The sequence below is a fragment of the Neoarius graeffei genome, chromosome 18, assembly GCF_027579695.1.
Source record: "Neoarius graeffei isolate fNeoGra1 chromosome 18, fNeoGra1.pri, whole genome shotgun sequence".
In the NCBI taxonomy this organism is placed as follows: Eukaryota; Metazoa; Chordata; class Actinopteri; order Siluriformes; family Ariidae; genus Neoarius; species Neoarius graeffei.
Genome location: NC_083586.1, coordinates 41,831,511 through 41,854,257, shown reverse-complemented (window position 1 = coordinate 41,854,257; position 22,747 = coordinate 41,831,511). Strand labels below are relative to the sequence as shown.

General features: G+C 42.2%; 1 protein-coding gene across 10 annotated transcripts in view; it reads left to right on the top strand.

The window, feature by feature from the left end:
• The window catches only part of sh3pxd2aa (SH3 and PX domains 2Aa), a 360,165-nt gene that overhangs the window by 161,999 nt on the left and 175,419 nt on the right, over positions 1-22,747 (top strand). For all 10 annotated transcript variants that reach the window (XM_060898802.1, XM_060898807.1, XM_060898803.1 and 7 more), the window contains one exon: positions 11,082-11,173. In XM_060898802.1, coding sequence (XP_060754785.1) covers positions 11,082-11,173 — 92 coding nt within the window. The remainder of the gene's footprint in view (positions 1-11,081; positions 11,174-22,747) is intronic.

Below are 22,747 nucleotides of genomic sequence, written 5' to 3'. Positions count from 1 at the left end.
AGCGACCTCTGCCCTCTCCCCAACGAACCAGTGCTGCCAGGGTGGGCTAGCCCCGCGCCTCGGGACGTAATTCGCCCCGAGGCGAGCCGCAGTGCTCCACTTAGGTTTCGTTTCTGTCAGCGACTCCAGCCCGACTTTGAACGCTTGTAACTCGTGCAGGGGAGGTCCCAGCCTCCCCAAACATGCAACGTTGATGTGTTACTGCCACAAATAACACAGGCACGAACTTGTTCAGCCATGTTTTCAACTTGCTGTTAGGTCCTCTTCGTTAGCTACTGACGAGATGGACTCTGCTATCTCTCCTCGCGCTTAAATCCGAACTTTCTTCCCGTGGGCGGTCGCAAGCCAAGGTGGGCGAGGCCATGAATACTAATTTTCGAAGTGACGCAAGTTCGTAGGGCTTTTTCAGATCCGCTCGTTTTTCCGACTATTTTCTTTCATAAGCTAATACAAGGAATGGGAGTAGAATTACATTTTCATATGCAGCATGCATGTGCAACTCGGAGTGAATTATGGTATTTCAAAAAGAGCCAGTTTTAAATGTTTTTGGTGGAAGGGCACCTTTAATAAAATCACCCACACACAAACTGGATGTTAAAAACCATTATTGTACCAATTGCTCAATTTTTTTTCATCAAATTATTTTTTTAAATAAATAATTGACACTAATCTGTGACTCTGTAGTGGCCCATTTTATGTTACGATGCATTCTGTGTATTGAAGCCGTATCGTTAACTCTTAACCAGGATGTACCTGTTGACCTCCATTTTGCACACAGCTGACGTGTTGTGTAAAATCGAGCAATCAGTCCATGGCTCAGAAGAAATTTGTCAGTGTGAAAACAAACCATGAGTCAATTTTTGATTTCCTTTTGGAAATCATAGGTACAGACTCAAGTATTCAGGCCAAATTTGAGCGCTTGTTTGAATGTGGAAACAGCTCATTGAACCAACAGAAATTCCAATGCAGTGTAGTTGTTATAACGCATGACATATATACAACCCCGTTTCCAAAAAAGTTGGGACAAAGTACAAATTGTAAATAAAAACGGAATGCAATGATGTGGAAGTTTCAAAATTCCATATTTTATTCAGAATAGAACATAGATGACATATCAAATGTTTAAACTGAGAAAATGTATCATTTAAAGAGAAAAATTAGGTGATTTTAAATTTCATGACAACAACACATCTCAAAAAAGTTGGGACAAGGCCAACTTTACCACTGTGAGACATCCCCTTTTCTCTTTACAACAGTCTGTAAACGTCTGGGGACTGAGGAGACAAGTTGCTCAAGTTTAGGGATAGGAATGTTAACCCATTCTTGTCTAATGTAGGATTCTAGTTGCTCAACTGTCTTAGGTCTTTTTTGTCGTATCTTCCGTTTTATGATGCGCCAAATGTTTTCTATGGGTGAAAGATCTGGACTGCAGGCTGGCCAGTTCAGTACCCGGACCCTTCTTCTACGCAGCCATGATGCTGTAATTGATGCAGTATGTGGTTTAGCATTGTCATGTTGGAAAATGCAAGGTCTTCCCTGAAAGAGACGTCGTCTGGATGGGAGCATATGTTGCTCTAGAACCTGGATATACCTTTCAGCATTGATGGTGTCTTTCCAGATGTGTAAGCTGCCCATGCCACACGCACTAATACAACCCCATACTATCAGAGATGCAGGCTTCTGAACTGAGCGCTGATAACAACTTGGGTCGTCCTTCTCCTCTTTAGTCCGAATGACACGGCGTCCCTGATTTCCATAAAGAACTTCAAATTTTGATTCGTCTGACCACAGAACAGTTTTCCACTTTGCCACAGTCCATTTTAAATGAGCCTTGGCCCAGAGAAGACGTCTGTGCTTCTGGATCGTGTTTAGATACAGCTTCTTCTTTGAACTATAGAGTTTTAGCTGGCAACAGCGGATGGCACTGTGAATTGTGTTCACAGATAATGTTCTCTGGAAATATTCCTGAGCCCATTTTGTGATTTCCAATACAGAAGCATGCCTGTATGTGATGCAGCGCCGTTTAAGGGCCCGAAGATCACAGGCACCCAGTATGATTTTCCGGCCTTGACCCTTACGCACAGAGATTCTTCCAGGTTCTCTGAATCTTTTGATGATATTATGCACTGTAGATGATGATATGTTCAAACTCTTTGCAATTTTACACTGTCGAACTCCTTTCTGATATTGCTCCACTATTTGTCGGTGCAGAATTAGGGGGATTGGTGATCCTCTTCCCATCTTTACTTCTGAGAGCCGCTGCCACTCCAAGATGCTCTTTTTATACCCAGTCATGTTAATGACCTATTGCCAATTGACCTAATGAGTTGTAATTTGGTCCTCCAGCTGTTCCTTTTTTGTACCTTTAACTTTTTCAGCCTCTTATTGCCCCTGTCCCAACTTTTTTGAGATGTGTTGCTGTCATGGAATTTCAAATGAGCCAATATTTGGCATGAAATTTCAAAATGTCTCACTTTCGACATTTGATATGTTGTCTATGTTCTATTGTGAATACAATATCAGTTTTTGAGATTTGTAAATTATTGCATTCCATTTTTATTTACAATTTGTACTTTGTCCCAACTTTTTTGGAATCGGGGTTGTAGTTATTTTTTCACATTCAATCTCATTATTGAGTGTGGGAACTGAATTCCTGCCATCAATCACACATACCAGCTATATGCTCCTGCATATTAATAAACTCAGAGCCAGACTTGTAGGGCTCCGTCACTGCGCACAGCCTCACATCCACTTCAAAACCTGGTCAAAAATAAAATGGTAATTGTGGCATGTGGAAAGCTTTGGACGCCTTTCCTGTTGTGAGGTCTCAGACTTAATTAACTCGTTAGTCTTTAATTGATTCTTCAAATTTTCGTTTTTCAAACCTTGTGCTAACACTTAGCAACCATGGGCTCATCTTAGCAGCTGACTCTGGATCTGAAAAATGAAGCTAATTGATGCTTATAAAGCAGAGGAAAGCTATAAAAAGATATCAAAGTGCTTTCCACTGTCTTAATTGCCATTAAGAAGTTAAGGTTAACTGTGAAAAATCAAGGAAAGCTCTAGAAGACTAAGAATACTCTCAGTTAGAACTGCCTGTATGCTGGCCAGATGGCAAAACAAAACACCCATATGATGCAAAGGACATGCAGGAAGGCATGACAGAAGAGTGGTCGTGCATCGTTCTACTGTGCAACAGTGCTTGCACAAACATGATCTGCATGGAAGAGTCATCAGACAGAAACCTTACTTGTGACCTCATCACAGTGTGCAAAACAGCATCTAGGCATTTTGGGTTTGTGTGACAGCCAACGGCACAGGAAGTGTGGCAGTGATAGATGGGATAATGAATTCCGGTAAATATTGGGAATTATTATCCATACAGGACACTTTTTCAATGGAATAAAAACATTTATTTTTTTTCGCGGTCTGGTTTCCATCAAATCCTGCGCTCTGATTGGCTGGCGAGCGGGTCCGTATACTACGATATGGACCCCAGATACGGACCTCTGGTGACTCGCTCGTTCACAACAAACAACATAGTAGCAATTTTTGTCAACATTTATCTTTTTTTTTTTTAAAACAAGATGTATTTATAAGATTTTTGTCAAAAATCTTATAAATTTTTGCCAGCATTTCTCAGGAGAACAGCATTAATTTTACAGCATGGATAGTGATAACGACAGTGTTCACAGCGAAAGCGAGTTTTACTACCCTGAGGAAGAAGAAATAAAAGAAAACATTTCAGGAGAAAGCTAAAACCTGTAACTTGCTAACGCCGAGCAAAAACATGGCTGAATCCTGAATGACTCAATTTTCTATAAATAGGGGACGACATAGGCGGCAATATGTAGTTTTTTTTCCCTGCCATGGAAGTGCACTTGTATACCGAGGAGGAAGCAATTTGCATTACAGCCGTGAATGAGGATTCAAAATGGCGGCTCGGCTCGGTTTTGCCTTTTGGGCGCTTTCGTTTTCTGTTAGAATTTGGTAAAGAAAAAAATAAATATATTATTTACCAGCTTAAGGTCGGTCCGTATGGTGAAATACCGTGACCTCGGCCTTGAATACTGACCTCGGCCCAGAGGGCCTCGCTCAGTACTTTCAAAACCTCGGTCACGGCATTTCACCATACGGACCTCCCAGCTGGTACATAACATACTGTACATGTATTCTATTCTGTTCTAGCCGGTTTATTGATAGCATATCACTTATCCTACGTTGATTACGCCACTTTACTCAATGGAGAATGAGCGTGCAATATTATTACAATATCGCACGTTGTCAAGACAACACGACGTCACACGTCGGAGACGTAAAACTTCCACGTTAGCAAGCGACAGTGACAAACATGGCCGCCAGGTTTGCTTCGTTAAAAACGGAAGATTTTGAGAGAATTTTGGCTGCCAGGTCGCTCCATTGTGTGTAGCTGCTGATGTTGATTTTAAAAGTAACTGAGTAAATTACACCGGGAAAATAATAATAATATTCAGCTTGACTGCGCTAGCATTGGCCTTCGCTAACATTACACCGGCTGAAAGGTAACTGGACTGCCGCGCTAACAGTACGAGTCAAGTGTAAGCTAGTGTTGGCCTTCGCTAATGCTACTGCTACGTCGGGTGGAAGCTAACTGGATTGCCGCACTAACAGCACCGAGCCGTGGGTAAGCTAGCACTGGCCTTCAAGAATGCTGATATGAAGAGTGTGTATGTATCATAATAATAATGATAATACCGTAATACTATTGGCTGGCGCTTTTTTTGTGGTTTATCAGATATATTCCATTCAGCTAGCATGATACTGAACTCGTCTTCGACTCGTTCAATGTCATGCTAGCTGAATGGAATACCGGTATATCTGATAGACCACTCAACACCAGCCAATATTATTTAATCATTATCCATACAGGACACTTTTTCAGTGGAATAAAAATGTGTTCTATTCCCTTCTAGCAGGTTCCATTCATTTGGTTTGATAGCATGCAGTGTTGTTAGCATATCGCTTATCCTACGTGCATTACGTCACTCTACCCAATGGAGAATGAGTGTTGAATATAGTTTACAATGTTGCATGGTTGTCAAGACAACATGACGTCACACGTCAAAGACATAAAACCTCAGCGCAAGCGAGTGACTGTGATAATTTGTAAACAAACATGGCCGCCAGGTTTGCTTCCTTAAATACGGAAGATTTTGAGAGAAGACGTGTTGAACACCCGAAAGGAATGTGTATGTATGTATAATAATAATAATAATAATAATAATATTGGCTGGCTTTTTTTTGTGGTATGTCAGATGTATTCCATTCAGCTACTCGTCTTCGACTCGTTCAATATCATGCTAGCTGAAGGGAATATATCTGATATACCATGAAAAAAAACCCCAGCCAATATTATTTAAATGTGACACAGTCAGTCAAGAAAAGAGACCGATTTTTCTACAACGGGACGATGATCCAAAACGTACTTTGAAATCCACCGTGACCTACTTCAAGAAATACAAGTTCAAGCTTGAACATGGTCGAAAATCTGTGAGTAGATCTTAACCCTTTGATGCAAAACATGGGTCAAAAGTGACCCGGCTGAGTTTTTACCTTCTATATCTTTGCAATAAATTAATTCCATCATTCAGTATTCAAGGTATTCCTCAATTAGCTTGTTTTTGATCATCATACATCCTTATTTTATTTTTTCCTTTCGTACTTTTTGAATAAAAACCCTTTTTGTACGGTATCACTACCCTTCTAATGCCCAACATGGGTCAAAAATGACCTGCATTCATTTTCCAGGTTATTTCATGTATGGCTGAGTGTTTCTATGATATACTTTTGAAATAAATTCATTTTGTCATTTACTTTTCCAAATATGCAGTAAATATCTTGTTTTTGTTTAGCACAAATCATTTTTTATTTTTCCTTTCTTAAGTTATGAACAAGCACGGCTTTTGTAATTCTACATCAAGTTTCCACACATGGGTCAGAACCGACCCGCATGCATTTACTCCAGCGTTTGGTGGGAACTGTGAATTGTGCTTGTGTCAGACATTTCACAGCTCAGCACGGCACCCTTTGCCCGTCTAATACATGCAAGTAATGTTTTTCAATTGTTCTAACATTACCTTAGAAAAAAAATTGATTATGTTTAGGTTCCCTTGAGAGTGAGTAGATTACTTGTCAGAAAGTTACAAGTAATTACTATTAGCTACCGAGCTGTTGACATATTCTACTTTAGTTAGCTAATTTTATTGTAGTTGGCTTAGCTAACGACATAGTTAATAAATAAATAACTGGCCCCATTCACTGCTAAGGTAATTACTTGAAACAAATTATTATTATAGTATTAAGACATTTAATTTTAAATCACACTTGGATGACCCATGTGTAGTAATATAAAAAGTATTTTTGTTCATAAAGTAGGAAAGAAAAAATTAAATTAATGATTTGTGGTAATTAAAAACATTTCAAGAATACTTGGAATATTCAATCATAAAATAAATTGATTTCAAAAGATAGAGCAAAGAAAAACTCAGTCAGCATGAAATAACCTGGAAAATGAATGCGGGTCATTTTTGACCCATGTTGGGCATTAGAAGGGGTGCGCATATGTTTTGCATCAAAGGGTTAAACATGATGTGCATACAAGATAGCACAAGAAATTTCTAGAACTAGAAGTGTTCTGCTAGGAAGAGTGGGTGAAATTCTGGCTGGTTTACCAAAAATGTTTGCAAATCATGATATTTTCAAAAAGGGGTGTAACTAAGTACTGACTTTTATGCAATGTACGGTAATTTGGCTAAGGGTGCCCAGACTTTTGCATACAGCCATAATATTGATGCAACTTTGAATATTATTGGAAAATCATGTGTGAGAAAAGAATCTTTTTGTTTGTTTGTTTGTTTTTCACAGCTAGCATTGAGTGTTCATTTTGTTTGAAATTGCTGAAATGTTTTCTCGTACTAAACGCCATTAAGGCCCGGTCCCACAATACAAATAACTGTAACTACAACTATAATGATAGTCAGTGTTGTAGTTGAGTCACTAAACCTCGAGTCCGAGTCTTGAGTCCGCAATGTTCAAGTCCAAGTCATTAAAAACATTTTTGTGTCGAGTCCGAGAACGGCACAGTGGTGTAGTGGTTAGCGCTGTCGCCTCACAGCAAGAAGGTCCGGGTTCGAGCCCCGTGGCCGGCGAGGGCCTTTCTGTGCGGAGTTTGCATGTTCTCCCCGTGTCCGCGTGGGTTTCCTCCGGGTGCTCCGGTTTCCCCCACAGTCCAAAGACATGCAGGTTAGGTTAACTGGTGACTCTAAATTGACCGTAGGTGTGAGTGTGAATGGTTGTCTGTGTCTATGTGTCAGCCCTGTGATGACCTGGCGACTTGTCCAGGGTGTACCCCGCCTTTCGCCCGTAGTCAGCTGGGATAGGCTCCAGCTTGCCTGCGACCTTGTAGAACAGGATAAAGCAGCTAGAGATAATGAGATGAGTCTGAAAACAAGACTCCAGCCGCACCATTTGACGGTGGCTGTTTTAGCGTCATTAACATTAGTTTGTTCCTGAACATGACGTATGAACAGGTGAATGTGCATCCTCTTTGTTAGTGTGTGTGAAGTATTCTGTCAGAGATGTTTGGGAGACGGATGCAAGTGCAGAAGGTGTGTTTATTAATATAAGTGAAGATAGTAAACAATCCAGAACGGCAGGCAAAACAGTCAAACAGGCAATAGGTCGAGCGAGGCACAAACATGCTATCGTAGACTCTGCAGAATCAAAGACGAGAAACAGGAAATCAGGGATCAGGAAACCAAACAAGGAAATAAGGCTCGGTAACGTGTCAGCAACGCAACTCAATACTTCACAAAGTGAGTGTGTTTTCATATCGGCGCGCTGATTGCGCCTTAAGCCTCGGTCACAACCGGCCGTACGTGCTCCTACGGCCGGTCTATGTGCAAAAAACGCAAGAAACGCACGGAGGGCGCGCGTGTGACGTACTGATTTTTGAGCCGTAGACTGGCCGCAGACCGGCCGCAGAGGTTCTTTGTCATGTCAAACAAACTCTACGGGCGCTTAAGTTTTTTTCAGGTTGCAAGACAAACTTACGGCCAACGTGCGTCTTTCTCCACGAACAAAAAAAACAGCGATTTGGGAAACGCCAAAAATCGCACGGCCAAAAAATCGTACGTCCGGTTGTGACCTAGGCTTTAATCCTGTGCAGGTGTGAGTCTACGGTGCGCATGCGCGAGAGTCCGCTTGACGCGTGTGCTGTCCGGAGCGCACCCAAGAGTCTAACTGATGCACGCGTCAAGGTGCGCAGGTGTGACACTCTTGCACGAAATTAATACAAAATTAATGTAGATATAAATCTCTTATGCCAAATTATTATGGTATGTCAGAAAAAATAACGAAAAAATCAGAGTCCTCGTCTCCAATTTACGAGTCCTAATGCAGTTCATGTATGAGTCTGAGTCATCAGTGCTCGAGTCCAAGTCAAGTCACGAGTCCTTAAAATTGGGGCACTCTAGTACTACAACCCTCATGACAACTATAAATAAATCAGTCCCCTGCAGTTTATGTGGTTGGCGGTCACACCAGACCAATAACGATACCTACAGCCCAGGTCTGGGTTTATCCGTATCGGTGAGATTGCTTCTGGAGCGATTTTTTCCAGGCCTGGATGGACCTGATCCGATAAAACATCTGGCCAGTCAGGTAATTGTTTACATGTGACGTTGTCTGAGCATACATCGTTGTTGCGTCATGAAGTCACGGAATACGGATCCACGGAAAATAAGAAATATAATACAAAGCACAGATCTTTTATTCACGAATATGTGATTTTCTGTGAATTATCAATCGTAAATTAATAAACATAAAAATGTAGATAAAATATTTTAATTATGAACTTTGGCAGTCCAAATATTTAATTGTTTTAGACTTAATTTTTTTTTTTAATCCCTGATGCGTCATCCGTATGAAATCGGGAACCAATCTGTAATATATTGAAATGTCCGTGACCAATCCGTAAATTATTAGCATCCGTGATGCATCCGTATTAAAATCCATAACCACTCTGTATTTTGTATCCTTTTTTTATTATATTTATGTTGTCGAACCTATCTGTATTTTGTCAAACACCGGAGTGTGTACATGGGTTGTTTTGAAGTCCAAGCTGTACAGTACGACCCGGAATAAGGTGCTACTACTTGGAAAAAACTTCCATGACTATTCCTAAGTCGCATGCGTTTATTTCCCTGAGTGTCAGGGCCAAGTGATATTATAGTCGGGGTTAGAGTTGTGGTGTTTCTGCTCCAGACTGGAACTAAATCCAGGCAGAGGTTAAGTCAAAAGAGGTGTTCACACGACACATATTTGCATCGATGCTGCACCGGTGTATTTTGTTGCGATATATCTTACACCGGTGTAAATTTTGTGGAGCGTTCACACGTCACAACCCTGCTTACTAGAGAGAAGCGTGTTGGCACCGGTGCAGCCCCACTTGCGTTCACATGGCAGTTTTTGCGACCGTGCTATACGATAGTAATAATGCGGAAATGAGATATGCGCATGCGTGAAAATGTACTTCCTTTTCCCGGTTGTCATGGCATCACCAAGCGCCGGGAAAACAACGTGGATGAAGACACCAGTGTTGCCAGATACTGCTGAAGTTTTCCAGCCCAAAATATGTTCAGATCCACCAAAATGCACTTAAAACCGCCCAATCTGGCAACAATGGAAGACACGCAGTTCTGTTGTTGTTGATATTCGCCATTTTGGAAGCGTAAAATACCAGGATGCAAATTATGCAATGCCCGTATGTAATCAACTCTCCTCACACGTAGCGAGTCTACCCCTGTAGCGTTCAGACGTCCCATTTTATATCGGTGCTGCCCCGCAAACTAGCATTTACTCCGGAGTAAATTTCTTAAACCACCTCCCGAGCAGGGTTAGATTTGCACCGGTTTAAGCAGCTTTCAGGGGCTACACCGCTATAACTTTGCACCGTGTGAACGCTCTACCGGGGCAGCCCCGGTGCTACACCGGAGTAAAAGTTGCCGTGTGAACATCCCTATTGACAGGTGTCTCAAAAGCTCTTGCAAATGTGTCTCCATGGATTGTGTAGCTTTTAGCTCTTGAATCTAAACAAAATCACAGCAAAACACAACATAGCCATTATCCTCCCCTCCCCCTCTAGCCTCTTCGAATAGCCACAGTAAAAGTTGCCGTGTGAACACCCCTATAGTTGTAGGTATAGTGATAGTTATCGGTGTTGTGGGACCGGGCGCTTATGAATGTGCAAGCATTCACAATGTCCTGCTGCGGTATCAGCACAGCTCATAAATACTCACTAAATACAGCACTGACCAGCAAATTAGCACCAAAGTCTCTGATCTCGTCACTGATTTCAGTATAAACATGTTTACTGCCTCTCAGGGTGGAGTTTTCCTTTAATAATAAACCATTTTGATTTCCCAGATTTGAGTAACAGAGTTTTAGGAGGATAAATGAATTAGATCATAATTGCAGCAGCCTGTTTCCTGGTTGGACTCCGCTATTAAGACATCTCACTGATCCCTACAGTCATCAAACTGTTTAGAGGACTACTTCCTGTTGAAACGATGTCATTGGCAGTTCAGGGCCAAATCCTCACTTAACCAGCTTTCCCACGCAAACGTGAGGACCTCAGAGACCCCGAGTTCTGAAAACGAATCCCAGCTGACGTCTTTATTTGCGTCCTATGGCAAGCACGAACACGATTTTTTTTATTTTTAAACATCATTTTCACAGATTTACTAATTTGTCCTTTTCAAGCTCATGTGCCCAAAAAAATGTGGCGTCAGTGTAGCACCACCTATCGCTTCTCAGTGGAACAGCATTTTCAATTTCTATTGTCAGACAAATAACTAAAGAAACGTAAGCCAGTAGGATTGCTTGCTGAGACTTGAAAATACAGTCAGAGTGATGCAAGCAGAATTTAGTCATCCTCTCCGTCCTGTATGGACGTCTTGACAGTAGAACTCGGTGATGATGCTGTCTGGAAGTCATGTGTGTCCTTGCTGATTATCCCGTGTCATTTCCTCTTGGTGTATCAGGCGCTGGTGCGACTTCCTCCCCAGATCTCCCAGAGCGAGGAAGTACTGCGCTTCTTCGAGACCAAGCCAGATGACATGAACCCTCCTGTAGAGTGAGTGTCTCATGCACAAACAAGCACACACAAACTTGCATGTTCACTTTCAAAATGAACCTGGAACTTTTTTTTTTTAAGGAAAACGGGAACTTTCAACACCTTACTATTGAGTTTATTTCCTTTAAGAATTATTTTAACTCCTGTTGCAGTGTAAGAATGTTTCAGTGGGGGTGGAGCTTGCCAAAATGAGCATCACTGATTGGTCAAAAACTGTAACTATACTTATACCTACAGCACTGTGCAAAAGTCTTAGGCACATGTAAAGAAATGATGGAGACCAAAACTGGCTTAAAAGTAATGAAATGAAATGTTTCAGCATTAAAAAAAATACTGTAATCAGTAAGCCATAATATATGAAACAAAGTCAATATTTGGTATGAGACGACCCTTTGGTTTAAAAAAAAAAGTCTCAGTTTTATAAGGAAATGTACGGAAGCCGAGAGAGGCCCTTCATGTAATCCTTTTTTTTATTCACCTTGTTATCCCGAGATAACGACATAATTAATTCAGGATCTCGAGAAAACAACACAACTAATTCGAGATCTCGAGAAAACAAAACAATTATTCCGTGATCTCGAGTAAACAGCTGAGAAATGGTTCATTCAGGTGCACCAAGAGACTTGTGATATGCTGACTTTGGGGCTATTTCTCATTCTGTATAGACGCAACTTTGGTCATTAGAATGTCTGGAATAATCGATCACCTAATAAGGCAATATTTTGATCAGGGGTTGACACAGGGAGAGATTGCATTAAGTCTTTTAATAAGGGATCATTTCAAAATTAGTCTGCGGCACCTCCGCAGAAGACTGGCCCGGCTTCGTCTCAGCTCTGCTAGAAATCTCAGCTGTTTTCTCGAGATCATGAAATAATTGTTTTGTTTTTTCAAGATCACGGAATAATTGTTTTGTTTTCTCGAGATCTCGAATTAGTTGTGTTGTTTTCTCGATATCCTGAATTAATTACAGTGGTGCTTGAAAGTTTGTGAACCCTTTAGAATTGTCTATATTTCTGCATAAATATGACCTAAAACATCATCAGATTTTCATACAAGTCCTAAAAGTAGATAAAGAGAACCCAGTTAAACAAATGAGACAAAAATACTATACTTGGTCATTTATTTATTGAGGAAAATGATCCAATATTACATATCTGTGAGTGGCAAAAGTATGTGAACCTTTGCTTTCAGTATCTGGTGTGACCCCCTTGTGCAGCAATAACTGCAACTAAACGTTTGCGGTAACTGTTGATCAGTCCTGCACACCGGGTTGGAGGAATTTTAGCCCATTCCTCCATACAGAACAGCTTCAACTCTGGGATGTTGGTGGGTTTCCTCACATGAACTGCTCGCTTCAGGTCCTTCCACAACATTTCGATTGGATTAAGGTCAGGACTTTGACTTGGCCATTCCAAAACATGAACTTTATTCTTCTTTAACCATTCTTTGGTAGAACGACTTGTGTGCTTAGGGTCGTTGTCTTGCTGCATGACCCACCTTCTCTTGAGATTCAGGTCATGGACAGATGTCCTGACATTTTCCTTTAGAATTCGCTGGTATAATTCAGAATTCATTGTTCCATCAATAATGGCAAGCCATCCTGGCCCAGATGCAGCAAAACAGGCCCAAACCATGATACTACCACCACCATGTTTCACGGATGGGATAAGGTTCTTATGCTGGAATGCAGTGTCTTCCTTTCTCCAAACATAACGCTTCTCGTTTAACCCAAAAAGTTCCATTTTGGTCTCATCCGTCCACAAAACATTTTTCCAATAGCCTTCTGGCATGTCCACATGATCTTTAGCAAACTGCAGATGAGCAGCAATGTTCTTTTTGGAGAGCAGTGGTTTTCTCCTTGCACCCCTGCCATGCACACCATTGTTGTTCAGTGTTCTCCTGATGGTGGACTCATGAACATTAACATTAGCCAATGTGAGAGAGGCCTTCAGTTGCTTAGAAGTTACCCTGGGTTCCTTTGTGACCTCGCCGACTATTAGATGCCTTGCTCTTAGAGTGATCTTTGTTGGTCGACCACTCCTGGGGAGGGTAACAATGGTCTTGAATTTCCTCCATTTGTACACAATCTGTCTGACTGTGGATTGGTGGAGTCCAAACTCTTTAGAGATGGTTTTGTAACCTTTTCCAGCCTGATGAGCATCAACAACACTTTTTCTGAGGTCCTCAGAAATCTCCTTTGTTCGTGCCATGATACACTTCCACAAACATGTGTTGTGAAGATCAGACTTTGATAGATCCCTGTTCTTTAAATAAAACAGGGTGCCCACTCACACCTGATTGTCATCCCATTGATTGAAAACACCTGACTCTAATTTCACCTTCAAATTAACTGCTAATCCTAGAAGTTCACATACTTTTGCCACTCACAGATGTGTAATATTGGATCATTTTCCTCAATAAATAAATGACCAAGTATAATATTTTTGTCTCATTTGTTTAACTGGGTTCTGTTTATCTACTTTTAGGACTTGTGTGAAAATCTAATGATGTTTTAGGTCATATTTATGCAGAAATATAGAAAATTCTAAAGGGTTCACAAACTTTCAAGCACCACTGTATGTCGTTATCTCGGAATAATGGTTTTGTTTTCTCGAGATCTCGAATTAGTTGTGTTGTTTTCTCGAGATCCTGAATTATGTCGTTATCTCGGGATAACAAGGTGAATAAAAAAAGATTATATGAAGGGCCTCTCGCGGCTTCCGTAGAAATGAGCTGGTCATTGGTGTCACTGCCGAACCCGGTCCAGGCTTGAGGCGAACCATGTTTGGTTGGCTTGGCCAGAATTGCAGCAGTCGGGTGGGCGGTTCCTTTCTACGCACGCACACGTTCACACTTACGGGGAAGTTGGAGCAGCTGGTTAACCTAACTGCATGTCTTTGGACTGTGGGGGAAACCGGAGCACCCGGAGGAAACCCACGCAGAAACGGGGAGAACATGCGAACTCCACACAGAAAAGCCTCCATCGGCTGCTGGGCTCGAATCCAGAACCTTTGACAGTGCTAACCACTGCACCACCATGCTGCCCCTTCATTGTTCTTGCATGTTATGAAATGTCCATGAAGTCAGTTCATGTTATCGCTTACATTATAGCAGCTGTAAACATTCATTACCTAAATTTCTCTTAATGTTAATAAACCAGAAAAGATGCTGATCGTCATGCTGCCAAGAAACCACAAAGTGCTTGATGATGATGTTGATGCCCTTTATTGTCACTAGTCACATGTACCAGCGAAATTAGCCGTCAACCTGTCCGTACATATACAACATACAATTGACATAGGGTAGACAGGACAGGAAGACAGGGATGAAGATAAAAAGGAAACACAACATGAGGAGAGATAAGGAAAAAAAGAACACCCCCCCCCCCCCCCCCCACTATGCTCCTGTCAGGAGTACAGTGTGGGAACATTTAAAAAAAACCTTTGCACATAAGCACACAACAACACAAGTACACTTTAAACACGGGACTTGAGGGGGGGAATCAGGGGTAGGGGATTAGGGGGAGGGGAGGAGGTAATCCAGCGCAAGCAAGCAGCTGTCCGCTTCTGCAGCCATGAAGGCGCTGGTCATGCACCCGCTTGTCACACTGGGGGTAAAAATGGCGACCGCGGAAAGTTAGAGAAGGAATGCGAGGAATGCGAGAGTGTCTCCCGGCAGTGACCTTCAGGGGGAAATGTTGCCTCAGCAACGGCCTGAACCGAGGCCGGTGCTGTCTCAGGGAGCCGAATGTCGATAAGATATAAATTGTTTGGTCTTTCCAGACGCAGTCTTTGCACGTCCACACCGCTCATCCATTCCGTCCATTCTGTTCAAATTCAAATTGATCTCCGAAAAACGTATTCCTTGCAAAGCTGAAAGCTGCTCCGAGATAACAACCATTTTGTGGTTAAAGTTCTGAAGTTTTGAAGACTGTTCTGTGCAAAACATAAAAGGAGGAAAAGAGGAACAGCTTTACCTCGGATTATTCTGAGTGCCCACGTTACAAGTGCTCGTGAACGAGCTGTGAATGTTCCTTGTTACTTTAGAAACATTATTAGAAAGAAAGCATCGATGTGAACCTTGCAGTCAGAACTGATGTAACGTGATGCACAGTCAGGCGTTTGTTACTCCGCTTATACCACAGCGATTTGCCAGTGATTCCAAAGTTTAATTTATTAACGCATGACGCGGCATGCATTTTCATGTTGTGGAACATCCGAGAGACAAGTTAGTTCCTGCTGTCACTTATAACTGCGATTAACAATCAATCCTTAACCAGACTTGCTCTTTTCACTCAAAAACAACCCGGCTTGTCATTATACAGAGAAGCCGGAAAGCATAAGCTCCTGTCTTGAGGACTTTCCTGTGTTGATAAACTTTGCAAAGCACCATGACTGTTCCAAAGCACTTACAAGCAAGACGACTTCTATACATGGTAAATACATATCTCCTAATAAAAAAAACCATCACCACATCAGCGATTCTAGGTTTTACTTTGTTAAGCAGTTTCTAAAATCTGTTTCGATTATGTGGCATGTTTGCTGTACATGTCCATGTGTATAAGCTGTTACTATAGAAATAGCAGCGTATTAGAACGAGCACATTAATATTAACATACCATTCATGTCACAGCCGGAAGTTGTATGTGTGCTGTTATACACACATTATAATGCACAACTTCTGACCAATCACAATCGAGCATTCAACTTTGGTGTGGTATAAAGAAAATGAATCGACACCTTCTGACCGAACAGATTTAAGAATTCAACAGCGCTGTGGTGTGAAACTAAATAATAACTGTAGCATCACTCCAAAGTTAGTACTGAGCGTGATATAATGAAAACCTTACTTTTTCAGTGCTTGTGCACATGCATTTAGGTGTCTGGAGCGTTATTAGTAATTGATATTAATCCACGCTGCCATCATGTCATAAAATAAGTAAGTAAGGCTGTGTCCGAAATCACTCACTCCTTCACTACTCCCTACTCACTATCTAGGGAATTCTATATACAGGACTATATAGTGAGCGCACTGGTAAAATATGAAAAAAAAAAAGCTTTCGGACACTACTCCGTCACGCCGGTATTTACGTCATTACTGTCGCACAATTAAAACATGCCAGATCAGTCGGCTGGTGGGTTTTCAAAATAATAAATACACTACCGTTCAAAAGTTTGGGGTCACCCAGACAATTTTGTGTTTTCCATGAAAAGTCACACTTTTATTTACCACCATAAGTTGTAAAATGAATAGAAAATATAGTCAAGACATTTTTCTGGCCATTTTGAGCATTTAATCGACCCCACAAATGTGATGCTCCAGAAACTCAATCTGCTCAAAGGAAGGTCAGTTTTATAGCTTCTCTAAAGAGCTCAACTGTTTTCAGCTGTGCTAACATGATTGTACAAGGGTTTTCTAATCATCCATTAGCCTTCTGAGGCAATGAGCAAACACATTGCACCATTAGAACACTGGAGTGAGAGTTGCTGGAAATGGGCCTCTATACACCTATGGAGATATTGCACCAAAAACCAGACATTTGCAGCTAGAATAGTCATTTACCACATTAGCAATGTATAGAGTGGATTTCTGATTAGTTTAAAGTGATCTTCATTGAAAAGAACAGTGCTTTTCTTTCAAAAATAAGGACATTTCAAAGTGACCCCAAACTTTTGAATGGTAGTGTATGTGCGTGTATTTTTGTGATAAATACATATTATACTGAGCGTATTTCCTACATTAATCAATAAAAAGTCCTTTTTTGTCTGCTATATCTTTCGGTTCTTTTAAATCAAGGCCGAATACTTTTCTCCTTTGCCTCTGCCTTCTTTTATTAAATCAAATTTGAGGCTTTTGATTAATTCCTTGCTCTGCACTCTAACTTTTATTCCTGTATTTCATCTGTCTTATTCTATTTTAGCTTTTTTCTATTCTCTTACTATTTTTAACCCCTTGGCTGCCACCCATAATTAATTGTAATGTGCCGGGCATATGGGACAACAATAGGTCAAAATTGGGTTATTACCTCCGCCAAGGAGGTTATGTTTTCGGTAGCATTGGTTTGTCTGTTAGCAACATTACGGAAAAAGTTATGAACGGATTGCTCTGAAATTTTTTCCAGAGGTGTGACTGGGCACAAGTAACATGTCATCTCATTATCTGTAGCCGCTTTATCCTGTTCTACAGGGTCGCAGGCAAGCTGGAGCCTATCCCAGCTGACTACGGGCGAAAGGCGGGGTACACCCTGGACAAGTCGCCAGGTCATCACAGGGCTGACACATAGACACAGACAACCATTCACACTCACATTCACACCTACGCTCAATTTAGAGTCACCAGTTAACCTAACCTGCATGTCTTTGGACTGTGGGGGAAACCGGAGCACCCGGAGGAAACCCACGCGGACACGGGGAGAACATGCAAACTCCACACAGAAAGGCCCTCGCCGGCCACGGGACTCGAACCCGGACCTTCTTGCTGTGAGGCGACAGCGCTAACCACTACACCGCCGTGCCGCCATGAAACAACGTGTGTGTGCTTTTTGTTGTCAATGTACAGTCTGTATTTCTGGTGGTCATTTATTCAGTCGAATCGTATAAAACGCGCGAGGCAGTTGAGAAAGAAACAAACGAATCTCTGTTCTTCACTATTTTATTCAGCGAAGACATTGATTGAGGTGTGTGACTTTGCGCATGCGCATTATATTTGTATCGATACAGAGCCGCTTCATCTGTCCACACTACGGTGAAGCGCTACAGTACCGATACTGTACCGGTACGAAACCCATACATTTGTGGGTTTCGTACCGATACAGTTATACCGCTACAGTACCGGTATAATTGCTAGTGTGGACAGGTGTTGCGGTACGAAAGTAGTTTCGTATCGGTACAAAATCCCTAGTGTGGACAGGGTATTAGTTTTCGGCCTTGCCCCTTATGTGCAGAGATTTCCCTGGATTCTCTGAATCTTTTCATGATGTTATATATTGTCGATTTTGAAATTCCTAAATTCTTTGCAGGTATAATCCTTGTATGTTGAGAAACGTTCTTCTTAACTGTTAGAGTGTTTGCCCACGCAGTTTTTCACAACATGGTGAACCTCGTCCCAACCTTGCTTGTGAATGACCAAGCCTTTCCAGTGACCAATTAACCTGTTGACCCGTAGAATGTGTTTAAAGGTCCCATGGCATGAAATTTTCACTTTCTGAGGTTTTTTAACGTTAAAATGAGTTCCTCTGACCTTCTTAAGTCACCCCAGTGGCTAGAAATTTCATAATGTGTAAACCAAACTATGCCCAACATTTGAGAATGGCGCGTCAAAACGGCGCGTTGATAAGCTCTTCTCTTTACTACGTCAGCAAGGGAGATGATCCCCACGCCCCCCGTCTGGATTCCCACCCACTGTATGGATTGCCCCGCCCAGTTGTAGTGAGGAGACCATAGAGGACACGACAACATGGCATCACCTAAGCGAGCGAAACATGGAAATTGCGCTGTACATGGATGTGACAACACAGAAAAGAGTCTGTTTTTACTGCCGACGGGAGAGCCCCTGAAGACGCAGTGGCTTAATTTTATTTACTCCAATAATACACCGTCGAGTCTACCTAAGACGGTGTATGTTTGTCGGAAGCATTTTCCTGAGGAATGTTTCCACAACTTGGGACAGTACAGGGCAGGTTTTGCACATCAACTGTCACTGAAGCCTGGGTCCGTACCAAGCATCCCTGCCGCATCAGCCACAAACACCGAACAAGTAAGTGTATAACTGGTCGTTTTGCCGTGTTTTAAAATCGGTGCGTTAGCCTAGCAATGGCTACATTAGCTGTGCAGCTAACCGCTTCCTGCAGTTAGCCAGGTAATCTGCGCTACAAAACTAAAGAGCATGCAGCATGCTCTGTTAAACTGAGTTTAGTCTGGAAATTGACTGTAACTTATGAGCTTATGTTTGACTATTGCGCCGCAATGCATGTCTTCTGTTGGATAAGCGATATGTTGCTGTAGTTGCTGCTTCTATCCTCTTTGGTTATGGAGTGCGTGTTCAAGCCTAGGGTATTATACGTTCGTAAACTACCACTCCGAACACTCTCACTCTCTGTTCTCTGTGTCACGTTGAGTTTACGAAAGGAGTCCGAGGGAGAACGGGGTTTTGTCTTAGCAGCGTGGCTACAGGCGCTGATAGCAGCGAGTATGTGCGTGCGCAGCTTGGTCAAGCCCCTCCCCCTCCCCCCATGGCCCGCCCCCACCCTCTACCCTTCCCCGCCTCCTGCTTCTCATTAGCAAAACGACGCACTGGGAAAAGCGCTGAAATGGGGCTTTCTCCCAGGAGGCTATATTTACGTGCCGAGGGTTCATTTCGAGAAAGGCTGCGGATATAACATCCGGAAACCTCCACGAGCCCGTTTAAAGCATCAACAAACCACCATGCCATGGGACCTTTAAATAGGTGTGTTTTGTTCTGAACGTTCCACAACTTTCCCAGTCTTTTGTTGCCCCCGTCACAACTTTTTCGAAACGTGTTACAGACATCAAATTCAGAATGAGTGTATATTTAGTTTGAATTGTATTCAACTGAACGTAGGTTGAAAAGGATCTGCAAATCCTTGCATTCCGTTTTTATTGACATTTTTTATAAGCGTCCCAACTTTTTTCGATTCAGGGTTGTAAGTAAGCCTTACTTGATCATCCTTCTCTTTTATTTCTCTCTCCTGCCCTCTTTTTTTTGTCTCTCTGCTCCCATTTTCTCTGCCTTGACATCTCTCTCCACACATTCTCAGTCTCTTCCATTTTATCTTTTCCCTTTTCTATTACCGAACCCTTACCCTCACACTCTGGTTCTTTTCCAGAAAGTTTTTTTTTTTGTCCTCCTCCCCGTCCTCCTGTCTGTATGTAAGCAGCACACGCGCCACATGGTTACATGCATAATACTCTTTTGCTTTACGTCTTATCTGCAGTGCTGCAGAAAGACTGGTTTTGAGTTACACATTATTTATAATGCTAACGTGGTAATTAATATTGTTAGCTTTAATCCCTAACTCGAGTGTATTAGCGTGTGTGTAAAATTGTTGAGCATGAAATTGTTTTTCTGAGCTCAATAACAGATGAGTTGTTATAGCGAGATTTATTGGGTGGAAGGCTGATGATGGATTGATTCTGGGAGGAGTCAAGGCCAGTAGGGGTGTGTGTGTGTGTGTGCATGATGGAAAGGAGATATATGGTTGGGTTGGGTTGCTTCCTGCGCCTATTAAATCAACGCAAACCAGGGACACTGGCTTACTGGCGGCCCGTATACAATCAAGGTGTGTGTGTGTGTGTGTGTGTATAGCTAGAGCCCTAAAAATCTCAGTAAACCCACAACACTCCAGGCACCTTTTAACATTGATCTCGGACCAACTCTCCTCTGCCCAAATCCGTAAGTTAGTTATTATGTGAAAGTGTACGATTGTCAGATCAGCATAAATACACAACCTTCTCTCCTCCATTTTACAGCACCACAGCGTTTAAGAAATCTATGAGCAATGACAGCTCAGTGATTAACCGCCAGAGCTAGAACAGGTACCTCACTGACCTATATGCTTGTGTAAGTGTCCATGTAATTGGAAGCAATCAAGTGTGTGCAGCTTATATGTATATGAATGAATGTGTGTGTGTGTGTGTGTGTGTGCATTTTTAATTCACTTCCTTTTTAGACCCATGTCTATATGGCTTTTTTTTCTTTTCTTCTCTTCTCTATTTGCATTATCCCCCACCAAACTTCGTTTATATCGAAACAGGTTCCATCCGTTCGGTCACGTTTTCATTTCCGAGCCATATCTTTAAAACTACTGAAGATATCTTCATGAAACTTTGTATACATATCAAGCAACATGTGAACTGGGCGGCACGGTGGTGTAGTGGTTAGCGCTGTCGCCTCACAGCAAGAAGGTCCGGGTTCGAGCCCCGTGGCCGGCGAGGGCCTTTCTGTGTGGAGTTTGCATGTTCTCCCCGTGTCCACGTGGGTTTCCTCCGGGTGCTCCGGTTTCCCCCACAGTCCAAAGACATGCAGGTTAGGTTAACTGGTGACTCTAAATTGACCGTAGGTGTGAATGTGAGTGTGAATGGTTGTCTGTGTCTATGTGTCAGCCCTGTGATGACCTGGCGACTTGTCCAGGGTGTACCCCGCCTTTCGCCCGTAGTCAGCTGGGATAGGCTCCAGCTTGCCTGCGACCCTGTAGAACAGGATAAAGCGGTTAGAGATAATGAGATGAGATGAGATGAACATGTGAACTGGTACTTCTTGCTATTTTGGGTTTTTGAAAAAAAAAAGTATTTTTCAAATTTTTACATAGAAAATAGATTTTGACTTAGTTTCTAAGAGCAATGTTCATTTCCGGAGCATATATCCAAAACTATTCATGATACGGATTTGAAACTTGGTATACATGTTAACAAGGTGATGTAGATGTGTCTTTTCATACTAAGCAATTTTCGACCCTGTAGAACAGGATAAAGCGGCTAGAGATAACGAAATGAGATGAGATAGACTATATTGCCAAAAGTATTTGCTCACCCATCCAAATTATCGGAATCAGGTGTTCCAATCACTTCCATGGCCACAGGTGTATAAAATCAAGCAGCTAGGCATGCAGACTGTTTTTACAGTTTGGAGCTGGCCCCTTCCTCTTCCAACATGACTGTGCACCAGTGCACAAAGCAAGGTCCATAAAGACATGGATGACAGAGTCTGGTGTGGATGAACTTGACTGGCCTGCACAGAGTCCTGACCTCAACCCGATAGAACACCTTTGGGATGAATTAGAGCGGAGACTGAGAGCCAGGCCTTCTCGTCCAACATCAGTGTGTGACCTCACACATGTGCTTCTGGAAGAATGGTCAAAAATTCCCATAAACACACTCCTAAACCTTGTGGACAGCCTTCCCAGAAGAGTTGAAGCTGTTCTAGCTGCAAAGGGTGACCCGACATCATATTGAACCCTATGGATTAGGAATGGGATGTCACTTAAGCTCATATGTGAGTCAAGGCAGGTGAGCAAATACTTTTGGCAATATAGTGTATTTCCGTGAAAACAATTTCAGATTTAGTCTCTCAGGTTAGTCTGAGGGGTAGGTTTTGTTTCCGGAGCAGAACTTGAGAACTATGAGTGGTACGGTTTTGAAAGTTGGTATATGTGTTGATTAAGTAATGTATATGTGCCTTTTGATACTAAGAAATGTGAGACATTTTAATTTTCAGCTCCCCTGGACCAAAGGTCCAGTGGGTTTATGCCATGGGCTGCTGAGGTCAGTGTAAAGAGGTAGGGTTGGTTTCCTGCAGCAGGACTTGGAAAATGAGACTAATAATAGCTTGAAACTTGGTATATAGTTGGTATATAGGGCGGGGCAGTGTTGGGAGGGTCTCATCTCATTATCTCTAGCCGCTTTATCCTGTTCTACAGGGTCGCAGGCAAGCTGGAGCCTATCCCAGCTGACTATGGGCGAAAGGCGGGGTACACCCTGGACAAGTCGCCAGGTCATCACAGGGCTGACACATAGACAACCATTCACACACAAATGACGGTTTGTAGCGATTTCCATC